General features: G+C 44.7%; 1 protein-coding gene across 3 annotated transcripts; it reads left to right on the top strand.

The window, feature by feature from the left end:
- The first annotated feature begins 912 nt into the window (after nucleotides 1–912).
- Nucleotides 913–23,293, top strand: LAMP2 (lysosomal associated membrane protein 2). Of its 3 annotated transcripts, none has more exons than XM_072981407.2 (9): nucleotides 913–1,074; nucleotides 7,844–7,962; nucleotides 9,475–9,685; nucleotides 11,761–11,922; nucleotides 12,013–12,239; nucleotides 13,541–13,660; nucleotides 14,220–14,286; nucleotides 14,965–15,132; nucleotides 23,037–23,293. In XM_072981407.2, exons 1-9 carry the CDS (start codon nucleotides 975–977, stop codon nucleotides 23,174–23,176), a joined length of 1,314 nt encoding a protein of 437 aa, XP_072837508.2. In that variant the 5' UTR covers nucleotides 913–974; the 3' UTR covers nucleotides 23,177–23,293. The 3 variants fall into 3 exon arrangements, with proteins under 3 accessions (XP_072837508.2, XP_072837506.2, XP_072837507.2); XM_072981405.2 differs by lacking the exon at nucleotides 23,037–23,293 and adding an exon at nucleotides 19,311–21,093; XM_072981406.2 differs by lacking the exon at nucleotides 23,037–23,293 and adding an exon at nucleotides 16,677–18,625.
- The last annotated feature ends 713 nt before the right edge of the window (nucleotides 23,294–24,006 follow it).

Below are 24,006 nucleotides of genomic sequence, written 5' to 3' on the forward strand. Positions count from 1 at the left end.
AAACGGCACATTTCGTGGAAACCGATGGAAAATGAGCCCAATCCACGCGTGTCCCCTTTTTTTTCCTCTGGGCTGCTCTTGCATCACAAACCTCGCCTCCGTCCTTTGCAATTATTACCAGGCTGGCACGTGACTCTTCCCCGGGAGAGCCCTTGACTCAGCGTTTTCTTTCAAGCGCCGTCGGGTTTAATTGTTTGGTTAACTGCGCCGCCGCCGCCGCAAATCCTTTGCCTTCCAAAAATTAAGGGCTTTTCACATTCAAAGGACCGCGTCCCCGCACTGACACGGGAGTAAACCCGCTAGAAACCAATGGGGCTTTACTGTCACGACAGCTTGCAGGGATTCAGGCCTGGCAAACGGCGTCGGTTTGGCTCACCTCTCGGAAAAGTGGGTCGGTGGGGTTTTTTTGGGGGGGGGATTACAACTTCCAGCATCCCCCAGAGAAAGGGATCGGGGATTCTGGGAGTTGGTGTGGGTGGGGCATTTTGAGCTATTTCAGGAGCGGCTTATCCTTGCGCCATCTGGAACTCGAACCCGGGTCCCTTCCGAGCCTTGGACTACAAAGCCCATGTTCAAAAGACCCGACATTCAGAGGATCAAAAGAAGGACGTACTTCGCGGGACCTTCTGCCAGATCAGGAGGGCCATTTAAAAAAAAAAACCCAAAGCCAAGTCCCTTTAACGTCTTATTAAAATAAATAAATAAACCACGTGCGCAGGAATAGGGAGGGATGTTCGGAGCGCTCCGTCCCCGCCCTCCCTCGCCGGTGGCGGGGAGTCCAAGCGCGCCCGTGAACCGCAAAGACGACGGCCGGCCCTCGCCGGCGCTCCCATTGGCTGGCGAGAAATAGGCCCCGCCTTTCCGGCCCCTCCTCCTCCTCCTCGTCCCTGCTCCTCATATGACTCCTCTCTCTCTCTCATCGCCCTCCGTCGCTCGCCCGCCCGCCTCCTCGCCCGCCCGCCCCGGCCCCTGCCATGGAGCCCCCCAGCTGCCACCACCGACGCCGCCCGCTCCGGGCCCCGTTCCTCTGCCACCGCGGCCTCTTCCTCGGCCTCCTCTTCCTCCAGGGCTCCGGTGAGAGGCGGGGGGGGGGCAGGTGCTTTCACCTGGGGAGGGGAAGGGGGCGGCGGGGGGGGGTCGGGATCCAGACCCAGCCCTTGAGAGAGAGAAGGAAAGAATGAACGGAGAGGCGGGGGGGGGTCTTCTCTGTAGAAGCTTCACCCCCCCCCGGCCCAAGGAAAGAGGCGGGTTACGGGAGTGGGGGTGGGGGGTGTCTTTCCCTGCAAAAAAAAGCCCCCCTCAGGAGCTCCTTCGTCGGGGGTGGGGACCCGCCTCTCCCTCCCTCCCTCCCTCCCTCCCTCTTGCCTTTCGCCTTCCCAACAGCCCTGCGAGGTCGGCCAGGCGCGGGAAGAGGCAGAGCCAGGGCGGCCCTCCCTCCCTCTTTCCTGCCTCTTCTCTCGGGGGGGGGGGGGAGTGTTTTGCCGACCCCTTCTCTGCGGCTGCCCTGCCTCTAAATAGGAGGCTGTGGTCCACACAAAAAGGCGGGGGGGTGTTGGCTCGGTGCCTTCCGTGGGGGCTCCCTGGCTGGGTCTCTGCCGGCTCTGCCTCCTCCTCCTCCTTCCCCCCCCCGGTTGCTCTCCTCCTGGGGAGGGCCACTCTGGAACTTGGGGCAGAGTCTCTCCTTCCCCCCCCCCCCATGACACTGACACACACACACACACCCCGGTCGTGTCCTTCCATGGTGAGGCTTCCTCGGCTCCCTCTTGGGGGGGCGAGGGGTGTTGGGGGGATTGGGCGGATGGGGTCGATCCTGCCCTGCCCTTGGATGAATCATGGGGGGGGCAGGGGCTGACTCCCCCCATCTGCTCCAGCTGTGAGAGACCTTGGGAAAAACAGCCCCATCACTTTCTCACATGGTTGGTTCGCAAGTCCACCACCACCACCACCACCTTGGATGGATAGAAGTGGCCTCCATTGGCCTTCGGGGATTCCTCTTGGGCATCTTTCTCAGTCAAGCGTGGATGATGATGTTGGGAGCAGCCGGTAACTTAACATGTCAGATGCACATCAGCCTGGAAGCTTCATGGGAAGGGTTGGATGGATGCATCCCCTTAAATAAACACCCATAAGTAGACGTTTGCCCAGATCTGCCTCCCATGAGAATTTAGGTGCGTTTATCCCGTGATATGTGCAAACAGCAACACGAGCAGGGCTTATAGCACATCATCAGAACAACTTTCCCCCTGTATGCGTGGAGGATTCCTGGCGGGGAGTAAAAGGATCTGTTCTGACCCCGCAGGACACAGTCCCAGGGTCTGCCGACCACAGTTCTAACCGACATTAATTAAGGTAGCTTCGTCTCCCAAGTTCATTCATTATGAGGGAGACAGGCTCGGACACGGATTTGTCTTTTGCAAGTGTGTTTGTCGAAGAACAATTAAAATTTCTACAGAAAGCGGATCCTGGCTGGAGCAGCGTGGCTTCAGAAGAATTCTTTTGTCTTCTGTCGGGTAGTCGTGGGTTTGAGAGAACCTGGCAAAGCAAGATCCCGGCAGGGTGGATTTGATTAAAATCAAACTGATTTAAAATCAAACTGATTTAGTCCCAATTTCTGTCATGGCTTGCTACATGCAGGCTCATTGTTGCTGGTTGTGGTCGCCTTCATATTTAACACCCAGATGAAGTTCCCATTTTTAGAGTAAGAATTTTTAGGTTAGTTTTACAGTTGTATCAGAAAATCAATGATGGTTTTTTAATTTATTAATTGAAATAAATAATTCCGAAATTATTATTTCCCATTGAATAGGTTGATCATTCATATTTGGACAATTATTCTGCTGTACTTTATTGAAAGGAGAAAAAAATTTAATTAACATAATAATAATGACCTTTTAAATCATTTTATTTCTCTAAAACAATAACATTATAATTCATGTGTATTCTTTATTTCCTTAAACTAACATGATTAAAACAAATATTTTTTGAAAAACTTGAGACTGACTACATCAGCCAGGTCCACATGAACAACTTAAAATACTGCCTTCTGCAACTCAATCATCTTTGTCTTCCTTTTTGTTTTGTTTGTTTACTTACAATTTGAAAAAGAAAAAAAGTTTTCTTGCCTTCAACATTAAATTCAGTTTAATCCAGTCATATCCCCAGGTTCATTGGATTTCCTTTCCTTAAAACATCATCAGCAAGCATACATTTTTGAATGCTTTCTCTCTCATTCTGAAGTTGGTCATAGTTGGCATTAAGGATTCATGATTGCTGGGTGTCCACGTCATAGCTAATGCTTTTTCTCCAGCACTTAAGGTTTGATGGTGCTAAATATTGACAATATTTGCTTGTCCCATTCATTTTTTTAACGCTTGTAATTTAATTCTGCCATTGCATCATTCTGTTTTGAGTGTTCACTTATATATTTTTTCCCCAACTTCCAACAGCATCAGTAGTAAAACAGCTATTTTTCTGTGTTTTGTTTAAAGCTTCAGAAATTGGTTTCAGGATGCTCAGTATATGTGCAACACTTATCTTCAGCCCAGTGTTGAGGATTTTGGCCACCACAGTGCCATCTATTTTCTCTTGATTTTGTTCACAAACTGTCACCAGAATAGGCCGGTTCTTGTATATCCTCAAAACAGTCCATTATCGAGTTCCATCTAACATCTTGTGCAAGAGTTGATTTCGCCCATTCTTTTCACAGCAGCTGTTGCAAAATATGGTTGTTACAAGAGCATTCAGCAATTTCAATAACATGAGTCTTTGTTTCAGGAACACCACTGGAATTTTTGGCTAGGAGGTGCAGATGAACACTCCAGTCGTATATTATTAGCTTGGTGTTCTCTTCATTTTCTCCTAACTTTCTTCTCATCTTGGATGTACAGTATTTGCAGCATTGTCTGTGACTAAGTTGCATATTAGACCTTCCTGATGCATCATTTGTTTCTGAAGACATTTCCTTCCTCTCTTGTTCTACAGAATAGAATCATTGTGGACATTGTTCCACCCACCAAGATTTAATAATAATAATTGTGTGTCATCAAGAACCTTTTCAGTTTTTTCTAGGTAGAGGGTACTTGGAAGTGGTTTATCATTCCCTTCTTTTGTGGGCAAAACTTGTGCAGCTTGCTCAAGGCCACGTAGGCTGGCTGTACTCACGGGAGGTACAGTGGGGGGCTTGAACTCCCAACCTTCTGGCTCCACCAGAAAATCCACTCGGGATAACTCACTGAGCTCTCCAGCCAGTTTTAGGTTTCCTCTCTAGACTGGCTGCATTTCACTTAATTTCTCTTTCATATACTTTAATCAGCAGTTTCCATGGAACATCTGCTTCGTTGGCTGGACTGTGCCCTGGTCTTAATGATCTGATCATATTAATGAACTGCAGGCTTTCATTCAGATGGGGAAAAAAGTGTGTCAGAGAAACAAACTAGGCCTTTTTAAAATCCATTTACTCTTTTTCTTAATCTGCGGGTTGTTATCACAAACTTAAATGTGGTGGTTCTTGGATAGTGGATTTTTTTTTAAAACTATAAGTGATTTGCTCTGCAGATATGACTATCCTGGACAGAAAACTCTGAAACTGTAGAGCAATTTTAACCATCTTAAAGGTTAAAGAGATTAGGAATCTTGTATGTTGATGTTTGATTTCCCTAAACATAAAACATTAAGGCTGTTATTTCGTTATTTGTTAACTTCATCACAGCTTTCTCTGTTGAAGGAACATTTATCATGATGTTGTTTTATTTGGGCCACCAAATGTTGCTGTTTGTTGTTGCATGCATGCATACCTGCCTTAGAGGATCTTCATTAAAATATTCCCAAACTGGGTCTCTTTCACGGCCTGCTACCATTATATGTTTTCTCTTAAAGGAGGACGATAATATTGACAAATCTCACAAAGATCTCAAGGCTAACAGAGTATTCTGCTCCAACAGTTCCGTGTTGGCTGGCCCCTCTCTCCTCATGCTTTGCTCTTAATATCTCCTCCTTATCTAGCTCAATTCCACCCCAAACAGTCTTTTATTCACTGAGCTCCTTGAAGCATAGGAGGTAAGAGGTATGGGATCAGTTTTGTGTACACAGATTTGCAGAGAAACAATAGGACTAAGGTCTCTTTCTCAGCTGCATAGGTTTGTTCAAAAACATTTTTACTGTTAAGAACTCTGCAAACATGTTTTGAGAACTGCAAAGTCAAGCATCTGTGAGGGTATATTTTAACTAGAGAAAAAAACAACCCAAAATACTCTTACAGAAACATCCAGGAGAGCAGGGCATTGGAGCCCTAATGAATGAATTAATGAGATGCATTTACAAAAAAATAAAATACTGGAGGAATATTTAGTCTCATACTACATAATTAAAAACTAATCCATCTTTTCTCTCTAGAGAATTTTTTTTCAAATTATTTCATCAAACAAATCCAATTAAAAAAATTTAAAATTCTAAATTAAATAAGAAATCCTTAATTTTTGTCCACTTTAGTAGTTCTCAAGATCCCAAGAACAAATGGAGGGATTACAGCTGCTTGTCTTATAGAAGCAGTGCAGAACAGAACACAGTGAGCATTTCTTTCTATGCTTACTAAGTATGACTCTTGATGTTGTGGCTTCTATCAAATAAAAGGGAAAGTTGGTTTCATTTCCTGACTATGCATCAGCATGTCAGTCTTGTAGGTCTGTAGAATGTAGCTGTGGACATTATGATGCATTACTGCTGTTGTTTTATGAACAAGCGTCTGGTTTTTTTTAAAAAAAAATCTGCATGGTTAAAATACACCATGCTATTACCTTCTTATAAACATTGTGCAACGTAGGTTTCCACCCTGAAAGATGTAACACATTCTCGACTAGTGGAAGCACTCAGTGATAAAAGCCACACCTAAGTATGTTAAACCTTATAGCTGCAAAAAAAAAAAAAAAAGATTCATTGAATAATGTAGTTGGAAGGGGCCTATAAGGCCATTGAATCTAACACAACACAGGTATCTAAATAAAAATATATTGAGACAGGTGGTTGTCTAATTTTTTTCTTGAATGCCACCAGCATTAAAGCACTCGCTACTAGAGGTGGGCACAAACCTGAAAAATGGTGGAAAACTGAACTGGTTTGCAGTTTGGTTTTCGGTTTGTGCCCATTGGGAAAGGGGGCTCCCTCTGGGTACGTGCCCACCTCTCAGCTGATAGGTGGGCACATGGGCAGTCTCAGCTGACCCAGCTCCTTGCAATTTTGTCTGTTCTTCTTGTGCGTGAGCCTTCATCTGTCTGTGCCTCTGATTCAGTCTCCCTCTCCCTGTTCCAATTAAGTTTAAACTCCTCCTGATGAACTTCTTCAAAATGTGGCCAAACACATTCTTCCCATCCCTTCTGCAGTGCAGCCCGTCCCTTGCCAGCAATCCATCTTCCAGGAAGTGTAGCCTGTGGTCTCCAAATCCCTCATGTCGGCACGACTTCTGTAACCAGTTGTTCGCCTGGAGTCTTTCCCTTTTTTGTTCCTCCTCCAAATATGGATTGGGCAGAATGGAGGACTCTCTGGGGCCCCAAAGTCCTTGCATTTCCTTCCCAAAGCTTTGCTTGATATGCTTTCTTCATAGTGCGTCTTGACTGTGTCATTTGTGCATTGAGCAAACAGAACATACCTTCTCTGTTGATATGGTGGTGAGAACAAGCTGGTGACCGACTGACTGTTGCTTCTACCAGAACCGTTTTCTCCCACCCCGGCTCCCTTTTGATTGCCAAATAACACAAATCCTTTCATCTGCCCTCCCTCTTTGCAGTGGTCCCACCCCTCATTTTAATATCCCCTTTATAACAAGCAGCTTCCTGGATCGCTCGATGAGTCAGAATATTTCAGTTCTTCACTGTGCTTCCAGGGAGACCAGCTTGCTTAGCCCTAGCCAGGGTGCACAGTCTCAAAGCAAATTCGGACGAAGGGAATGGCATACCTAAAAAAATAAGTTGACATTGACTTGATAACAGGTTCTCCCCTTCTCCTCCTCCTCCAGAGGCAAGCCAGGATTTGTGGAAAGCCCTAATCTCTGTTCTCTTTCCCTCTTGATATCAGGACGTAATATTGACCAACCTGATTTGTATGGAATCCAGTTTTCTACCTTTTTGCTCTAATTTGCTTTTTATACATTTTACATCTTACATATTTAATATATTTAGAATGCGGACCGCCTTGACCACTTAAAAATATATTACAGAATATGTTGTGCTCAACGAATGGAAAGAGCTGTTTCCTGGTTTGCTGTTGAACAGAAATCTAAAACCAAAAGTGGCTTTCTTCTTCCAGAATGCTCACTGTAACCATCTAATTCTGTGTGAAATGTGATTTCAATAGCTGGTACAGATGCAAGCGTCTCGTGCGCTGAATACTTTCTCAAGCGATCACACAAGCAGTGAGCATTACATGATTTCATTCTTTAATCCAAGAAGAAATTCTACATTATTTTACAGCCTAGCAATTGAATTGCACACACAAAAAAAGCTGCTGTGAATATTTGGAGGCAGTTGGCTAACTTCTGTCTGGAGAGCCATTGCTAAAAAGTCGTCTGAAAAAAATAAAGCTGGAAAGCTGTGACTTCTAACTGCGACTTAGTTCTTGTTGTGTGATGTATCAGAAAAAATATCCTGTCTCTGATGAAACCACCTGCAAAATGTGCATAATTAAACAAATTGACACTAATCTCCATAAATTACTGCTTCTTGCAATGGTATGCTGAATCTTAAATTTACTTGGAGGAAATATTATTAGAAATTTTAAAAGTCCAAGCACCATAAATGAAACTTGAGTTATCAGTGTGTTTGAAACACTGTCTGACAAGCAAACAATATGCCAGTTCTTTTCAAGGTATATGCTGTGGATGTAGAGGTGAAAGATGATGAGAACGTGACGTGTCTATATGCCAAATGGATGATGAACCTCTCAATAACTTACGAGTCTGCAATTAATGAATATGTAAGTATTATACATGGTGTTGTTTCTGTTCTTCAAGCTGCCCAAACCTGTTGTATACCTTTTAAATTGCTTTTCATCCTGTTTTTTTTAATAGTTAATCAATTTAGCTGTCTTGATATTAACAATAATTTGCAGTGTTTTAACAGAGTGTTGAGTTCTTAGTTTAAGAGAACAATAACTTATCATATCAGCCAAGAACTGCTAGATAACTGAGTGGTTTAGGTCTCTGGCTAAGGAACCAGAGGTCCGGAGTTCGATTTCCCCCACGGGGTCTCCTTGATAGTGGCTGACCTTGATGATCCACAAGGTCCCTTCCAGCTCTATCCTTCTGAGATTAACATCTTCAGGGTTGAATCATAGGCACCTTGGCATAATTCCTAGTGAGATGTAAAGTCTAAATCCATTATCACACTTAAATTCCCGACTAATACAGTATTTTAGCATAATGGGAAACACTTGTTGATTCATGATACAGGAAAACATTGACTTCATTGACATCCCCGCTTCAAATGGCTTACAACCTTCCCTTTGTTGTGCTTTTATCTTCACAACAACCTTTGTTGAAGTCACGAAATGAGAAGGCTGATGGGCTTTGTGATGATCACCAGATAATTAGGATAGCCAATAGTCTCTTAGAGATAGACGTTAAAGAAGTCAGCCACACGCACAGGGATGTCTGCCAACAGTGCTCCTGAGGGGGGACTAGTAGAGGAGGCAGAATAACACTGAATGGGTTCCCAATGAATTCTCCCAATGCATTCTGCCCTGCCACCAGGAGGACTGTGCTTTTATTAACCTTACAAGCTCACAGACAGTGGACAGTCTACAGATAGGTTACAGAGTTCAAATAGGACAGTGTTTCCATCATGCCATTATGATTGGCCTAATGGAAAGGCTCTATGCAAGCTTTCTAGCTCCTATGAGAAAGAAGAAGAATGGTGGGCAGTCATGCCCTTCAGAAGCAGCTGTGACGTCATCCAGGAGAGTTTGCCCTCTACTGTAGATTAAGCCAATAGCTTAGCAACCTTGGGAATGGCACCCCCACAAACCTTGTGAGATGGCATAGATGGAGGTTCCTCACTGTTGCCAGGTCATCCAGGGAGGTTCACAGCTGGGTTGGCCTGGTCTTCATCCGTTTGTCTACCCATTTGTACGACACTGGTTGTTTAATGTCTTTGGAGAATGTTCATGTGTATATTTCATCTTCAGACCAGACACACGGCCGATGTCTTACATGTGATTTTGAAATAATGTACAGAATCGTCCAGTCTGACCCGAACTCAATATATGAGAATTAGATCTTCTTCTCAACTAGTAAGTCACAACTGAAGTAGCTGTGTTGAATCGGTAGGGTTTTGATGAGTTAACCCCTATGTGAGATCCAATGATAACAACGGGCCTATTGAAGTTGTAACTTACTCCTGGATGTCAGCCAGTTATGTGTGTGGTTCTTGAATATTGTACATGAATATTGTCCTGTTCAGAATAACTGCCATTTTTGTTGTTTTTCAGAAAAGCGTAGCTTTTATGTTCCCTGAAAGCGTGAGGTATGATGGAAGCACATGCGGCAATGAAACCTACGGTCCGATACTAGCCATGGAGTTTGGCAATGGTCACTTATGGAGTATCCAGTTCACTAAAACAGAGGCCACCTATCAAGGGAGCATCTCTTTCACTTACAATACCAATGATACAGAGTTATTTCCAGATGCTATAAGGAAAGGTAAAAAAAGGGGGAGGTCCCCCATCTTCTGAGCAGTAACTGTTCACACTGCAGTAACTTTTCTTTTAACAACTGGTCGGGGCATTTTCCTCTTGTGTTGTTGCTGTTTTTAATAGTACCATTCTGAGCCCAGGTGATCTCAGTCTCTGCCCCGAAGAAGACTTTGATATAGCCTTGACCCATTTGGTTGTGTCATTTGAGTGGGGAGAGGGCCCACATCGCCAGATTTCATCCCCTGCCACTGGATCTAAAACTGTCTCGGCTTCAGAGACATCCGAGTAGGAGAGACCCACTGGCTCTTAACTGGGTTAACGGGGGGGGGGGGAGGCCCGTCCCCCCTCCCTTGATCCACCAACGTGACCAGAGGTGATTTTGCACAACTAGGTTTTATGGCAACTGGGTCGGGGCTTGCAAGCAAGGTGCGGTTCTGGCCCTTGGGGTTCGTCCCCTTCACTCTGCTTGAGTGGGGGTTGTCCACCATCTTTGCCTCCTACCGTTAACTCTCCACGGAGGGGGTTGCCGATCCGTCCTTTTCTACTGCATCCTTTCACGTCCGCCTGAACGGCAAGGCTTGTAATAAGGACACTCAAGACACCTGCACTGAGTCCAACCTTGGAAGTCTTTTTCCATCCCCTTCTTCCCTTGGACTGCAAGCGGACATTGGCATTCCCCTTGGGGCCGCCTTCACCCGTGTCGGAGCTGGGTCGCTGTCCATTCTCTGGGTCCAGATTCGACCTGGCAGCGCCCCCTCTCCTCTTGGGCTCTCCCCTGTAGTGGGGCCGAGGAGGAGGCCAGGAATTGAGATGTCTGGCCCCCCCCCAGCCCTTTGGGGACCTACACCAACACCCTGGTCCAAGGGTCCTCCTCTGCAGATATGGTCCCAGTCCCCGAGGGGCTCCGGTTGTTTGGGGAGGTCTTCTTCTGTTTGGACTCTGTTTTCCAGTTCCTCGAATGCATCTCCCCAAGCCCCTCCTCCTCCCCCCTCTAATGGGCTGGTGGGTTGCAGGTCTCCCGCCTGGATTCCCTGCTCTACCTCCTCCTCCTCCCTCCAGTGCTTCCCTTATATCTTCAGCTCCGGTGGGGGGGCTGCCTTCTCTTCCCTACGGCTCGCTCTCCCTCCCCTGGCCCTTTTGCCCAGGCTCCCCACTCCAGGGCTTCCCTCTCGGCTCCTTGCTCTTGAACCCTGGTTCCTTTCGACCAGTTTCCCCCAGTGGCAGTTCCAGCTAAGCATCCCCCCCGGGTCTGCGGCGGAACTCTCCATCCAAAACTCAGCGGGCCCTGGGCGCGGGCGAGGTGGCCCAGCAGGCAGGGGTGCCAGCGTCCCTGTCATCTTCCTGACACAGACATTTCCCACAGGCATGTGATGTGTCTTTCCGCCTTGGTTGCCCTGCCTTCTGTACCCACTAAGACGTCTGCCCTGTGCCTGCATAACTGCACAGCCTGCATCATAGTATACTTAGGAGGGTCTTTTCAGCCTTAAGTTCCCAGGTGAGCCCGTATTCCCTGAAGCTAGAATCTGATGCTTCAGAGATGTATAGAATGGTGTGCTCTCTCTATATAGAGCACACCATTCTATGCATCTCAGATTCTAGCTTCAGGCAATATGGGCTCATCTGGGAACTGAAGGCTGAACAGACCCTCCTGAGTATTTCTATAGCTTTGAGGTTAGAGTATCATATTCCTGAACTTAGGGTGCAGCAGGTAAACAAATTAAACATGATTCATGTTAAAACAGAACTTTTCCTTATGGAAATAATAAATGTGGTCTTCTGTCCTGGAAACGGCGAAGTTCTTCAAGAATAACATCCTTTTCTTTCAAAGAGCTGCTACACTTACATGAACGTCAGTCTTGCAAATAAGAGGCCCTTTCCCCTCCACCCACACTCCAGCTTCATATCCAATATTAATTCAAAATTAGTTTTTGCTTTTCCGTGCACAAATAGTGTAAGGAACAGTCATGTAGGAGTTAACTGTTTTCTCTCTGAAATATACCAAGGTCTTCCAGCTTGGCTACGATGCTCATAAGCTTTCGTTTGCAGATTGGAAGCATCCATATATTTTTTTTCTCTCTACAGGACCAGTCACGACCTCTGCAAGCTTTCCAGAGCAGCCAGTCCAACTGTATACCATTTTTAGATGTCATAATATGGAGCCTGTTGAATCTGACAATGTTACCCACGATCTCTGGAATGTCACACTGCAGGCTTTTCTTGAAGATGGCGCTCTAAGTAACCAATGTGAGTAAACCGGGGAAGCATTTCTCCAGCTGTTCTCAAAATAGTATAAAGCACCGCTGCCAGTGAGTGCTTTTCCCTTTATTGTTTCAGGGACGGTGTGTGAGAACGACATTGTCGTCACCGCTGGGACTCCTGCCCCGACCACCAGGCCTGTGACGGAAAACCCCACCACCTCTACGGTGCCTACAACCCCGTTACCTCCTTTACCCACTCTCTTGCCGGTGGAGGTACCAGCCACAGGAAATTATTCTCTTATGAACGGTTCCACAGCCTGTCTTTTGGCAAACCTGGGCCTGCAGCTGAACATCTCCCAACAGGTGTGTGCCCAGGGTTTTTTTTTAAAAAATCCTTTTTTTAAAATATCATTTTTATTTGATTTGAACATATAAATCTATCAGCTACAAACAAATGCACAATATAAGATAAAATAGAAAAAAAGAGAAAGAAATGAGGAGAAAAAGGAAAAAAAAAACCTCCCCCTTTGAGGATAGAGATTCAGACCTCATTGAATCCCAAATTTCCCGAGTTTCCAGAGAGCATTGAAGGAAAAAAAAACATCAATCATTTTGCCTTATTCTTTGGTCTGTCCCTGGGCCCAAACATATATTAAGTCCCAACTTTGTCTTGCATAGTCCCTTGGTTGTTCTCATAGTGCTTCTGAGAGTGTATCTAGTTCTGTCATGTCCAACAGCTTCTTCAGGAACTCCTCCATTGCAGGTATGTCTTCACTTTTCCAATTGTGGGCCCAGAGTAACCTAGCCGCTGTAAATATGTACATCAAACAATATTTGATTTTCTTATCTGTAATTTCTGGCATAATATTTAGTAGTGCTATCTCAGGTTTGGGTTTTTTAAAAATTTCGAAGGGCTTAAGTATCTGCAGCGTTGGAGTAACTAATGAAAGTGGACATAGTTTATTTTCACACATGGGGACTCACTGTGAAATTGGATTTACGTCACACCAGGGCCTCAGGGTTTCCCTCCCCCCCCCCCCCCATGACTGATTTAATTTGCATCTCAGAACCCACTTAACTCTCCCTTTTTTTCTGGGAAGAAAAGCTTGCTTTTAGTAGGGATGCATACTTAGGGCTTGGGACATGATGCCAAAGACTTGTCAACGTCGCTGTTTATTTTTAATGTGCTGCTTAGCAAACGGTTTGATTGAAAAGATAAAGCAAACCCCAAAAATCCCAAATCAAAACAATAGCAAATTCAGCGTCTTAAAGTAGTTATGTAAATCAAAGAGTGCTCTAATGTAACTAATGGCTTGAATGATTTGGGAGCATGCTTGGTTGAAAAGACAACACAACGTGTGATATCGGTTTAATAGAGAAAAATACTTTGGGGTACCCAAAACCATTAACGCTGTTCTCTTTTTCTTTCCTGGTAAATGTCAGCGATGATACTTTGCTCACCTGTAGAGGGAGCCCACGCTTCTGAAATGGGACCCTGAAGTTTGTTCCTAAGGCTGGTCCTTATACCCATTTTTGTCTTTCCCTAATTTAAAAAAAGGGGGGAAAGAGCATCCGTTTAAATAGGAGCAATCACATTTGACGAAGATGATGTGTGGTTTGGTATTAACTGACCGAAAATCTTGATCCCTCCTCTTAACCTCCAGGTCCCTCTGATTATTAACTTTAATCCGAAGTCGACGGTTGCTTCTGGGTCCTGTGGTTCCACAACTTCTGTCCTGACATTGAAAGATGGCAGCTGCACAGTCGACTTCCTCTTTGCTGTCGTAAGTCGCTCTCCGTTGTGTGCACGCGTGCGGTTGTTGACAGCCCTCTGCCAACATACGGATTGCAGTCCCCTTTGAGTGGTTTACAATCAGTGATCCTTGATCAGCTGTTGTGCATCTGGTATCGTTTAGGGAAGGAAATGGGATGTGGGTAAAAACCTCAACTTAGTCTTCACTTTTAAGAAGGGAACGTTTCTGCTTCGGAGCATTATTCAGGCAGATTGCAGCCCTGCTCTTAGGCCGCATATGCTATTCTGCTTACGTTGCAGTTTTTTTACTTGTTAGCTTTCAGCTTAGCTGTTTTGTCACAAACTAATGGAAGGAACCGTTCTTCCACGTTCATCACATTAACAGAGGAAGAATTTGTGCTGTTTTTTTCTTACGGCAAATTCTGTACTGATAGTAGTCTTACGTAGTATGTACTGGCGATATCAGTAGTAAATCGTTGATCATTCCTAGGATTCTAGACCTGGTGCGTGTCTCGGGCTCGGCTAGAAAGCATTCTCTTAAACTACTCTTCCCGTTGTGTGTGTAACTGGTGCATAATTTTCTTGAACAGAAAGATACAAGTTCTGACCGATTTAGTCTGAAGGAAGTGAACATCACTGTGGTTCAACCGAAAAATGGTAAGACTCCGACTGAAATCAATTTCATAAAACTTCTTCCGCTTGGGTTCTGCATAGCAACTTAGCGCTCACTTTTGCTCCACCTTTTTTTTGTAAACCAGGGTTCATCCCAAGCAATTCAAGGTCCTGTTTTATTTTGATTTTAACTTTTCTGGGTGCCTGGGAAGGGGGTGACTGTAAGTCCAGGGATCCCATCGGACAAGTGGGGTAATTGTGACCTCCTCTCTGCCACCTCCAGCCGTGGTAGCAGGAGCAAGGTAACTCTTTGCTACATCCAGTCACTATGGATAGAGTTCTCACAACTACAATGAGCAGCGAAAAAGGGGTCAGGATATAAGGTATTGGTTCCCTCTGTAATGATTCCTTGAATCCATTCATTCCATAGAGAGACACACACACATACAAAAAGCATCAACAACATTTCTCTCATTCTGCCTTCCCTATAGGATGTTGCATATTTGGGGTGTTTTGTTGCTCTGCAGCTTTTAATTGAAACTCGTAATTAGCACCTTAAAACCTTGGTGAGATTTTTCTTGTATTGCAAGCTTTAAAACTGGTTGGCTAGCTATAAACCTTCATAGCAGCAGAACTGGTTTGAAACAAATTCTGTTAGCGTTTTTCAGAGATAAATAAAGTATTGCTCTAAACACCACCAACAGACTTCCTGTTCCTCTCCAGGGACTCTTTCTGCTGCAAATCGCAGTCTTGATTACTGGGAGACCACCCTGGGCAATTCATACATGTGCCGGAAAGAGGAAACTCTCGTAGTGACTTCTGGATACAGAATGAATGTTTTTGACCTAAAGATCCAGCCGTTTGATGTACAAGATAACGAGTATGCCACAGGTAAGAACGCAGCTCCTGCCAGACTTGCCTCTGCAGGCTTTGATTTTAAGGATGGACGTAAACATGAGCAAATCCTAGTAGATGACAACTTTCTGCCTTACAACTAGGCAAAGTTTGTCTGTTATAATTAGATCCTGCAGACCAGCAGGACGCCAGCTGGGCAGAACAGGCATGAATCACAGAAGCTGTGCAGAGTATTTACTGGTGGTGGAAATAGGTAGTCTGTACTGGTGCCTCTTGGCCATGTTGGCCTTGTGACTCATAAAGGCTTGCTCTAGAACAGGGGTCTCCAAACTATGGCCTGCAGGCCACATCCAGCCCACCTCGCTGTTTTATCTGACCCGTTCCCGTACCCCCGTGTGCACATGCATGGCAGGTGGGCATCTGTGCGGGTGGGCATACACACGTGCATGCGCATGTGTTCCTTCGGTCCTCTAAGATCTTGAAAGTGTGGCCCTCGGGGTCAAAAGTTTGGAGACCCTTGCTCTAGAAGACGAGGTGGCCCCCTCCCCTGCTATGGGAGTTTCTGCCAAAGCTCAGCTTCAGCTGTTAGAACCATTGTATTTTAGCAGCACCTGCCAGGGTTAACTTTCCTAGATTTCCACTTGTTTCTGCTTGCTCAAGTGGTAAAGGACTGAGAATCTATTTGTGTTAGATAACACAGATCTTGGGCTTATTGGAGTGAATGGATCATAAAAATCAAAGCTGACCCTGTCAGTGCAAATAAGAATACAAATTTCATATTGTAAACCAGAGGTCGTCAACCCCCAGACAGACCTCCCACATTCCCCCCTCCCCACAGCTGCTTTGCGGCACGCATGCGTGTACGCGCCAGCATGAGCATTCCCCCACCCCTTCACGCATGCGCCCAAGCGCCCGCATGAAGGAGTGCATGGGCGGGCGTGCAGATGCCCCTGCGCGAAGGGGTGGGGGAGCGCTCATGTCAGTGCTGGCCCGCCACCACTTCGCGCATGCACCCAAGAGAGTGGCCACCCAAGTGCGGGGAGTGGGCGCCTCCCTCAGATGCTCAGCCGGTCTGCAGCCCCAAAAAGGTTGGGGACTGCTGTTGTAAACCATGAAAAATCTTTATCTCCCCCCCCCTCAGCCCCTGCACACAAAAAAAGCTGCTGTGAATATTTGGAGGCAGTTAGCTAACTTTCAAAAGTTTTGAGCCCAAACTTAAGCCATGAGTATAAACCAAGAATTGGCTGCTGCTTAAGCACCCGTGAAGTTTTAAAGGCTTGGCTTAGAACTCATTGTTCATTTAGTGTCAGAAACCTTTTTTAAAAAATAATGGAATGTTTGTATTAGCTTGTATATTTTCAGAGAGAGAGAGAGAGATGACCAAGGCTTTAATCACTGGGTTGTTCCAAAAGATCAGACTCCTTTTCTTGGTGCTCTTTCTTTGTATGTTACGATGACTCAGCCCTGGCTGAAGCTAGATTCTAGAATGCAGGCCTGTCATCTTCCATAAAGGCATAGCTTCTCCCATCGCTTGTCGTCGCAAACATCTTTTTCCTTCTCCCCACCTTTCTTGTCTACAGCGCAAGAGTGCTTGCTGGACGATGACACCGTTCTAATCCCCATTGTAGTTGGCGCCGCTCTTGCGGGGTTGATTGTCATTATAGTGGTTGCTTACGTAATTGGCCGAAGAAAAAGCTATGCTGGCTATCAAACCCTGTAAATCTTGCCTGGCTGTTCTCTTCGGCTCTGGTTGTGATAAAGGAAGTGCAACATCCCCAGGTGGAAACGAGGCACCTAAAATTCACGGTTCTCTCTTCTTAAGAGTGTGGAGTTGCCCCAAACTAAAAGGTGACCAAGGACGTACCTCTTCAAATAAGGACTGATTAAGTACAATGGAACAGACTAATGGCAAAACTAGCGTGTGACGTTCATCTTCTAAACATTTGTATGGAGACGTGATGTGTGGAAACACGTCTGCATGGAGGCACCTCTCTAAGTCAGCCACAGTCAGAAAAAGAAGTTCATATTTTGACGCATCTGTGGGAGTAGCGCAACTTGGGAAATCTGGGCTCTGTACTCATGGGCTGGTCCTTTCCGTTGTTAACAACTCAAGTGTAAGCTTTGGAAGTGGTGGGACAGTGGCAGGCCACGTCAGTAGCATTCATCCAGGTCACGGCATGGAGCGATGAATATCTGGTGATGGCCAGTTGGACCCAAGCAAGCCTGACACAGGACAAGAGTGTGTTACAAGCATTTCTTTACTCTTTCCATGGCAACTGCGACTTTCTTGTAAACCCTAAATGTCCTCTGATGCTCCGTGGGTTACGGTAGACAGCAGGCACCTAATCTTGTAGGCAGGTGGAGACTTAACTAATGGATCCACAAAGGGAAAGTAAAGGACTCTTCTATTCATCTCCTATTAATTTTTCTTCTCTTGTCTTTGAAAAGAAGAGCAGCCCACTGTTTTTTTAAGTGCCCTTAATTAGTCCAGCAAATGCCTGTCATTCTGCAGATCCTTTCCAGCTACTGATGGGATCTTTTTAATTTTGTTCATACTACTTTGAGCACAAAAGAAGACAAGAGTTGGAAGTCACCTGTTGATTCTGGGGCCTAACATATTATAGCCACGTGTTGTTCCTCCATGAGCTTTGGTTGGTTGCTACACTTGGAGTAAGCTGCTTCTTGCAGCACGTAGAGGCAGGCTGTCTGATTTGGGATTGGATTCCCACGATATATCTTGGCAGCAGATGGTGGCAGATGCAAAACAATGCTACTCAACTCCTACTTTACTTCAGAACGGGGATTGGGCTCCTCAGAGATAGTTGAAACCTGCAGCTCCTTCAGCGCCTGATGCGCCACACGTGGGAATGGCCTCAAAAGAACAAGCCGTCTCTTCTGAGATTCAAACTGGTCTTGCTAAGAACTGGAGTGTGTGTTGTGTGCTCTACTCTTAAATGATTTGCTGCAATCTAAAATTTCACTTAAATCAAGAAATTTCCTATAGCCACCAGAAAACATCCTTTATACCTTATTTTGAGAATGAAAATAACAAGGTGGTCACCTGCACGCTGCATTTATTTACTTGCTCTTCTGAAATTATGGGTTGCTCGTCGTTCAGATTCACTCTTGCAAACACACCCTTCTAGTAAACAAATTTCTCAACTTAATGATTTGATGCTGTGTGTCTGTGTGTTAACATGTGCCAGCTTACTGTAATTGTCCATACCATGCTATCATGATGTTTGTGGCCGCCACAGCTGCCCCAAAGTCACAAAGAGACAAATTCCTGAAGACCCCATCAAGTGTACATCTTCGTTTCGAAGGCAGAGAAATGCCTCTGAGCTTCTTAACTTAAAACCTTTGCAACAGCGTCAAAGTAACTGGCTTGTGTGAACACTTGGAACTTTAATGTCTGCTTTTAACCTGTTGAAGCCACGCTCTTTCCTGTAATTGTATTTCTACATTCTCACTTGATTGATTGTCTGCAAAAAAAAAAAAGCTTTAATAAAGACTTTCCTATTCACAAGGATGCCTTGGTCACCCTGCTTAATTGGATGGCTTTTTCAGGAAAGCCTTTCTCACACCACATCTCCTGACCCAAAGCTGGAAGGTGGCTTTGTCCAAGTTGAGTTTTACAATTAGCTGGGTTTTGCTAGCCACAGGTGGAGGGTGGATGGGTGGGAGGACATAGTTCTGTCCTTTACATAATTCCAGAAACGATGGCCACCGTAAGTGCTGATGGAGACTTGACTTGCGTGCTTTTGGAAGAGGATGTGATAAACGCATTGGGGAAAATAAATCTTGACAGCCATGGCTCAAATCAGACCTCTTTTTTTTTTCAGAAGTGGAAAAGACAAATCATAGGGGGAGGTATGATTTCTCTGTGTCTGCTCCTCCACTTCCTAGAGGCATTGGGGTAAACAGTGTTGAAAACAGGTTGATCGATGAGAATATTTGATCCATTTGGGGGTCTTCTTACCTGGGTCTTTGACCATCAGCATGCTGGCTGGGGCTAACAGGAGTCATCATCCAGAAAATTTAGAGGGATGGCTACAGTTTGCTGCCTATTTCAGTGTCTGTATGGGGGGGGGGACTTGAGATGCCTTTGCTTTGACATCCATGATGACACAAAATGTGAGACACAAATGACTTTGTAATCTCAAGAGGCAGTTCGCCTGCTTAACTGTTCCTATTGTTGCCCTTTCTCCATCCAGCTGAAGACTGCAGCCCAGATGTGGACAACTACTTTGTGCCCATTGTGGTGGGAGCAGCTTTGGCAGGATTAGTTTTTCTGGTTTTTATGGCGTACTTTGTTGGCCGCACAACTCGTCGTAATGCCAGTTATGAGCAGTTTTAAAAAAAATGGGATGCCGTTTGGGTAGAACGTTTCCACTTCCAACCTACAGAGGAGCGAGGTGCATCTGAAGAGCTGGCTGTTGTCATGTCCATGTTTAAAAAGAAGACTTTTTTAAAAAAAAAAGCTACCAAAGCTGACTCAAGGAAATGAGAGCGCTACATGTTGAATCGGCTCCTCGTAACTTATTTGGAATTCTAGTTTAAGCAAAGAATACTTTTCCCCCAAAAAAATTCATCACTGTGGTGCCAAAATACTATGACGGTACAGGCCGTTAGCCACGTTCTATTCTATAAAGACTGGCTCAGAATTAACTCAATTAGAAACCAGTCTTAATGAGGTTCTGCTCCCTCTTCTCCATTTCCTAGTGTTTGCTTTGCTTTACCAGTGCAAGACAAATTTCTCTGGAGGAAAAACCCCACAATGATTAGAACTATGGTGTGAAGCTGTGTGTTTTTCTTATGTTTATGTTAGGGACCTTTTGTATAGTAGCTCTGGTTTGTGTTGATGTACACAGAATATGAAACCAGGATAGGGAGAGTGGAAATCTCTCCAACAGCAGCCGAGGAAGAGGTATCGCGTGTTCACAAATGTGCCTTTCTAACACGAAATCATGGTTGGCAGAATTAAACCTTTATTGGAATAAAACAAAAGCAAAGCAAGTTTTGATGATTTGAAAGGCTATAATTAAATCTGGTGTAGCATATTTTAGACCTGTTTTGGGCTCCTCTTGAGTACTACAAGTTTAAATGTACAAGTTCCCACTGCTGGAACAGCCCTTAGTTCACCTCTAAATTAAGCGTGGGGATATGTTTCCCAAATCAATAATCTTCACCCCCTGATGTCATACTGGATGGCTATCATATTACTGGATGTTTTGTGTCCTTTAAACAGTGGGCCTGTAGCGCCCTTCCATTGCCCCATGGCCAAGTTGAGTTTTATCTATTTTTCGAAATATGCGATTAAACTGAAGTCCCAGTATCAGCCTTTTCTTTCCTGTAGCAACCCAAGACATTTGAAGTGGCTCTGATAGTTGTAAGATGTTGTACTACCTAATATATGAGGAGGTTATTGTCAACTGGGTTGGAGGTTTGTGGAGAAGTATCAGAACTAAATCTTGTTGCGGATTGTCTTAGATAATAATATGCATACATACTGACATTGCACATGTGATATAATGACATCTGGTGTTGTTGCGTGTGTTTTTTTGTGTGTTTTTTTTTGCATAGATCATGTGTGCCAACCACACTAAATGTTCTTTAGCATGACACTGAAAATACTGAGAAGTCACAGTCAATCTTAGATTTGCATTCTTCCCCTAAGTCGTGGCAAAAGTTCCCAAGCACTTATTCCTGGAGTGGATCATTCTTGCTTGTTGTGCTATTCCTTTATGGTTGTAGAGCGACTTAGCCACACGTTTACCAAAGCAACTGCCTCAGGCGCCCTTCTTGTGGCAAAAAAGTAGGGCTTCCACAAACTGTGTTTCCGTACGAAAGTAAATTAAACTTTAGGATATCTAATCTTGTATAATAATTTGCTGTGAAAGAGGTGAGAATGTTGTATTATTTTAAATTCATGTTAGCTTTGTGTGTGTTTCTGGACAACTTGAACATGTTACAGTAATAAAATGAATTGCCTTGTGACCTCTGCCCCCACCCTGTGAGGACTCGGCGAAGCTTTGTGGTTGTGTGGTGCACAAACCTCCTTAAACTTCTTCTTTTTTTTGCCAAGTTTGCCTGTGAAACTCCAGCCTCTTGTTCTTTGAGGTATTAGTATTTGCTAGTTTGTAGATTGGGATCTGTCTCTCTCTCTCTCCACGGCATTGATGGGAAGGCTAAAGGTTAAACTGGGTATTCAGCCTGCCCTGCCTTGTTTTTCTTCGTCCTTGAAATGATCCTCAGCGTGACAGACAGGAACCTGGCATGACGGGCATAGATGAAATCTAAGTTGCCTTGATTCTCCTGTCTTGTTTGCCCGATATAAGGGACCTGTTTATGACCAGTGCCCCTTCAAAAGTTTTAAGTGAACTGTTATTTTTCCAAACCAGGCTAATGCTAGTGTCTTGGAAATTGGCCTCTGTGATTTAAATAGATTGCAAACGTGTTAGGGGAGAACTCGGGTTACTTTTGGCCCTGGGTTTCGTTCAACGATAAACTAACACAAACTTACAAATGAGCTCACCCAATGTTCTAGCCTGGACAAAACTTCAAATAGCCACCGTGCCCCCATCGAAGCATGAGTTTGTTGTGTTTGCCACATGGACAAGCTTTTTTTTTTTTTTTAAAAAAAGGGAAATAATTGTATTTCAGTGTCCGTCCTTTGGAGTAAGTTTTCACTTCTAGGAAAGTGGCAGTTTGTGAGTCTGTTTGAACACTGTTCTGAACATAGGTACATTCTCAGTGCAGAGAACAGCAAGATTGAGAGCACTATGTGCTCTCAAGTTAATTCTGACATACCATATTTTTCCATGTATAAGACTATACTTTTGTCTAAAATCTTTAGACTAAAAATTGAGGGTTGTCTTATAGATGGAAATAAGCTGAGGAGAGAACAAAAACAAGTGGAGCAGAAAGCAGGGATCAAAGCGATCCTGCAGCGCTTTGATCCCTTTCCCCCTACACTTGCTAAGCCCCACTTAGATTTCTTAATTTTGGATTAGAGAAGTGGGGGGTGTCTTATACACAGAAAAATGCGGTAGCTACCCTTGCCTGGGCTCCCTAGGTATAAAGTACTGAGAAATAGTTTACTAGTCCCCCACTTCTGGTGGCACTTTAGAACTGAGCAGCTTGCCCAAGGCTACATAGGCTGGTGCTTCTCCCGATAGCCGGGTATAAAGCCCCCAAGGCACTATGTGATCTTTCATTACTGATCTTGATTCAAAGGAAGCAGCACCAAATCTCCACATCAGCCTCCTGATCAGTATTATTTTTGGAATGTTTAAAGTTTGTCTCATGATTTAGATGTTATCATCAGTGCACATGGTGGTATCTCCCCACGTGGGTAGGGATGCTAGGTTTTGTCATTCAAAATTGCGTCCTGATGGAGGCTACATCTGCTTAAAAATACAACTTCGGCCATGTATGAAGATTAAGCAGATAAGATCAAGCTTATGTTGCGATGATGTCTTTTGACGAGGGATTTGGAGTAAACTGGTCAGGGGGTCCTGGGGTGCCCCTTTTGTGTGCACCTCTTCTCGGACCATGGGCATCCTCCTTGCCTTTGACCAGTCTCCAGAAATCTGTCTTTCCTTTATAATTCACTTCGGATCCAAAGTGAAGGCTGGGAAATGCACTTGGATGGTTTCCTTCTCTTCCCTTTTCCGAAACATTCAGAGAAATCCCAAACAGGGCTGAAATTCCTTCCCCAGGGACCTCTTGGAGGATTTCTAGCCATGTTCGGTGGATGGCTTGTCTAAAGATACTAAACATCAGCTAAATGAAGAAGAACTTGGCAAATACATCGTTGGACTTTTGATAATATATCCTCCATTGCTTGGTTGGCTCACTAACACGCTGTCCCTCGCTCTCTCTCTCTTCTCCCCCTCCCTCCCCCCCTTTTTTTTTAAATTTTCTGTATCTTTCTACAGCTGAAGAATGCAGCTCTTCTGACCTTCTGATTGTCATCCCTATCGTTGTGGGCGTGCTGGTTGGCCTGCTTATCATTGTCCTTTTTGTCTGTTACATGATCGGAAGGCGAAAAAGTCAGAGCGGCTATCAATCTGTTTAACCCTTTCTCTGCTGCTGCTGCTGCTGCTGCTTCTCTTCCTCCTTTTGTTTTCTTTGCCTCTTAACAGACTTTTTTTTTTTAGAATGGTTTTCTAACATTAAAAAAAGAAAAAAGGAATCAGGGTCAATGTCTCTGTGCACGTGGTGTGGGGAGCAAACACTGATCAAGCCTGGCTGCCTCCTTCTGACTCTTCAGCGGCTTTTCAGAAATATTGACATACCTTTTTTCCTGACAGAAGAACCACTGGAAATACAGCCTCTCCTGCCCTTCACACATATTCCTGGAGGAAACACACACACACACACCCAGTTATCACATCAGCATCAAAGGCTGGCTTCTATGGCAGTGACCGAGGGAGTGGCAGGAAAATCCAGTGGGTCTTCATTGGGGGTAGTTTTTAACTTGCTTTATTTTTTAATGTCTTGCCACAATCCAAAGTGTGTTGCTCCAGTTGTACACACAGTGGTGCCTCACTTGACGATGTTAATTCGTTCCAGCGAAATCGCTGTAGAGTGAAAACGTCAAATGTAATTTAAAAAACCCATTGAAACGCATTGAAAACGGTTCAGTGCGTTCCAATGGGCTGAATACCTGCTCGTCCAGCGAAGACCCTCCATAGGGCGGCCATTTTCGGTGCCTGTAGTGCAAAAAAGTAGTCCTAAAAATAGCGGGGAGGGGCATTTTCTTCAACTGGTGGCCATTTTGAAACCCGACGATTAGCTGTTTGCTGATCGTCGTAAAGCGAAAATCTGTTCCCAAAGCAGCGAACTGATCATCGCACAGTGAAAAAAAACCCATTTAAACCATCGTTTTGTGATCGCAAAAGCGAT

This window comes from Pogona vitticeps, chromosome 11 (genome assembly GCF_051106095.1).
Source record: "Pogona vitticeps strain Pit_001003342236 chromosome 11, PviZW2.1, whole genome shotgun sequence".
NCBI lineage: Eukaryota > Metazoa > Chordata > Lepidosauria > Squamata > Agamidae > Pogona > Pogona vitticeps.

Excerpts from the sequence above, each read along its gene's own strand:
- LAMP2 (XM_072981405.2), top strand. The coding sequence starts at position 975 with ATGGAGCCCCCCAGCTGCCACCACCGACGCCGCCCGCTCCGGGCCCCG. Across the intron at positions 12,240-13,540 it reads AGCTGAACATCTCCCAACAG|GTCCCTCTGATTATTAACTT; the intron begins GTGTGTGCCCAG and ends CTTAACCTCCAG. Across the intron at positions 14,287-14,964 it reads TGTGGTTCAACCGAAAAATG|GGACTCTTTCTGCTGCAAAT; the intron begins GTAAGACTCCGA and ends GTTCCTCTCCAG.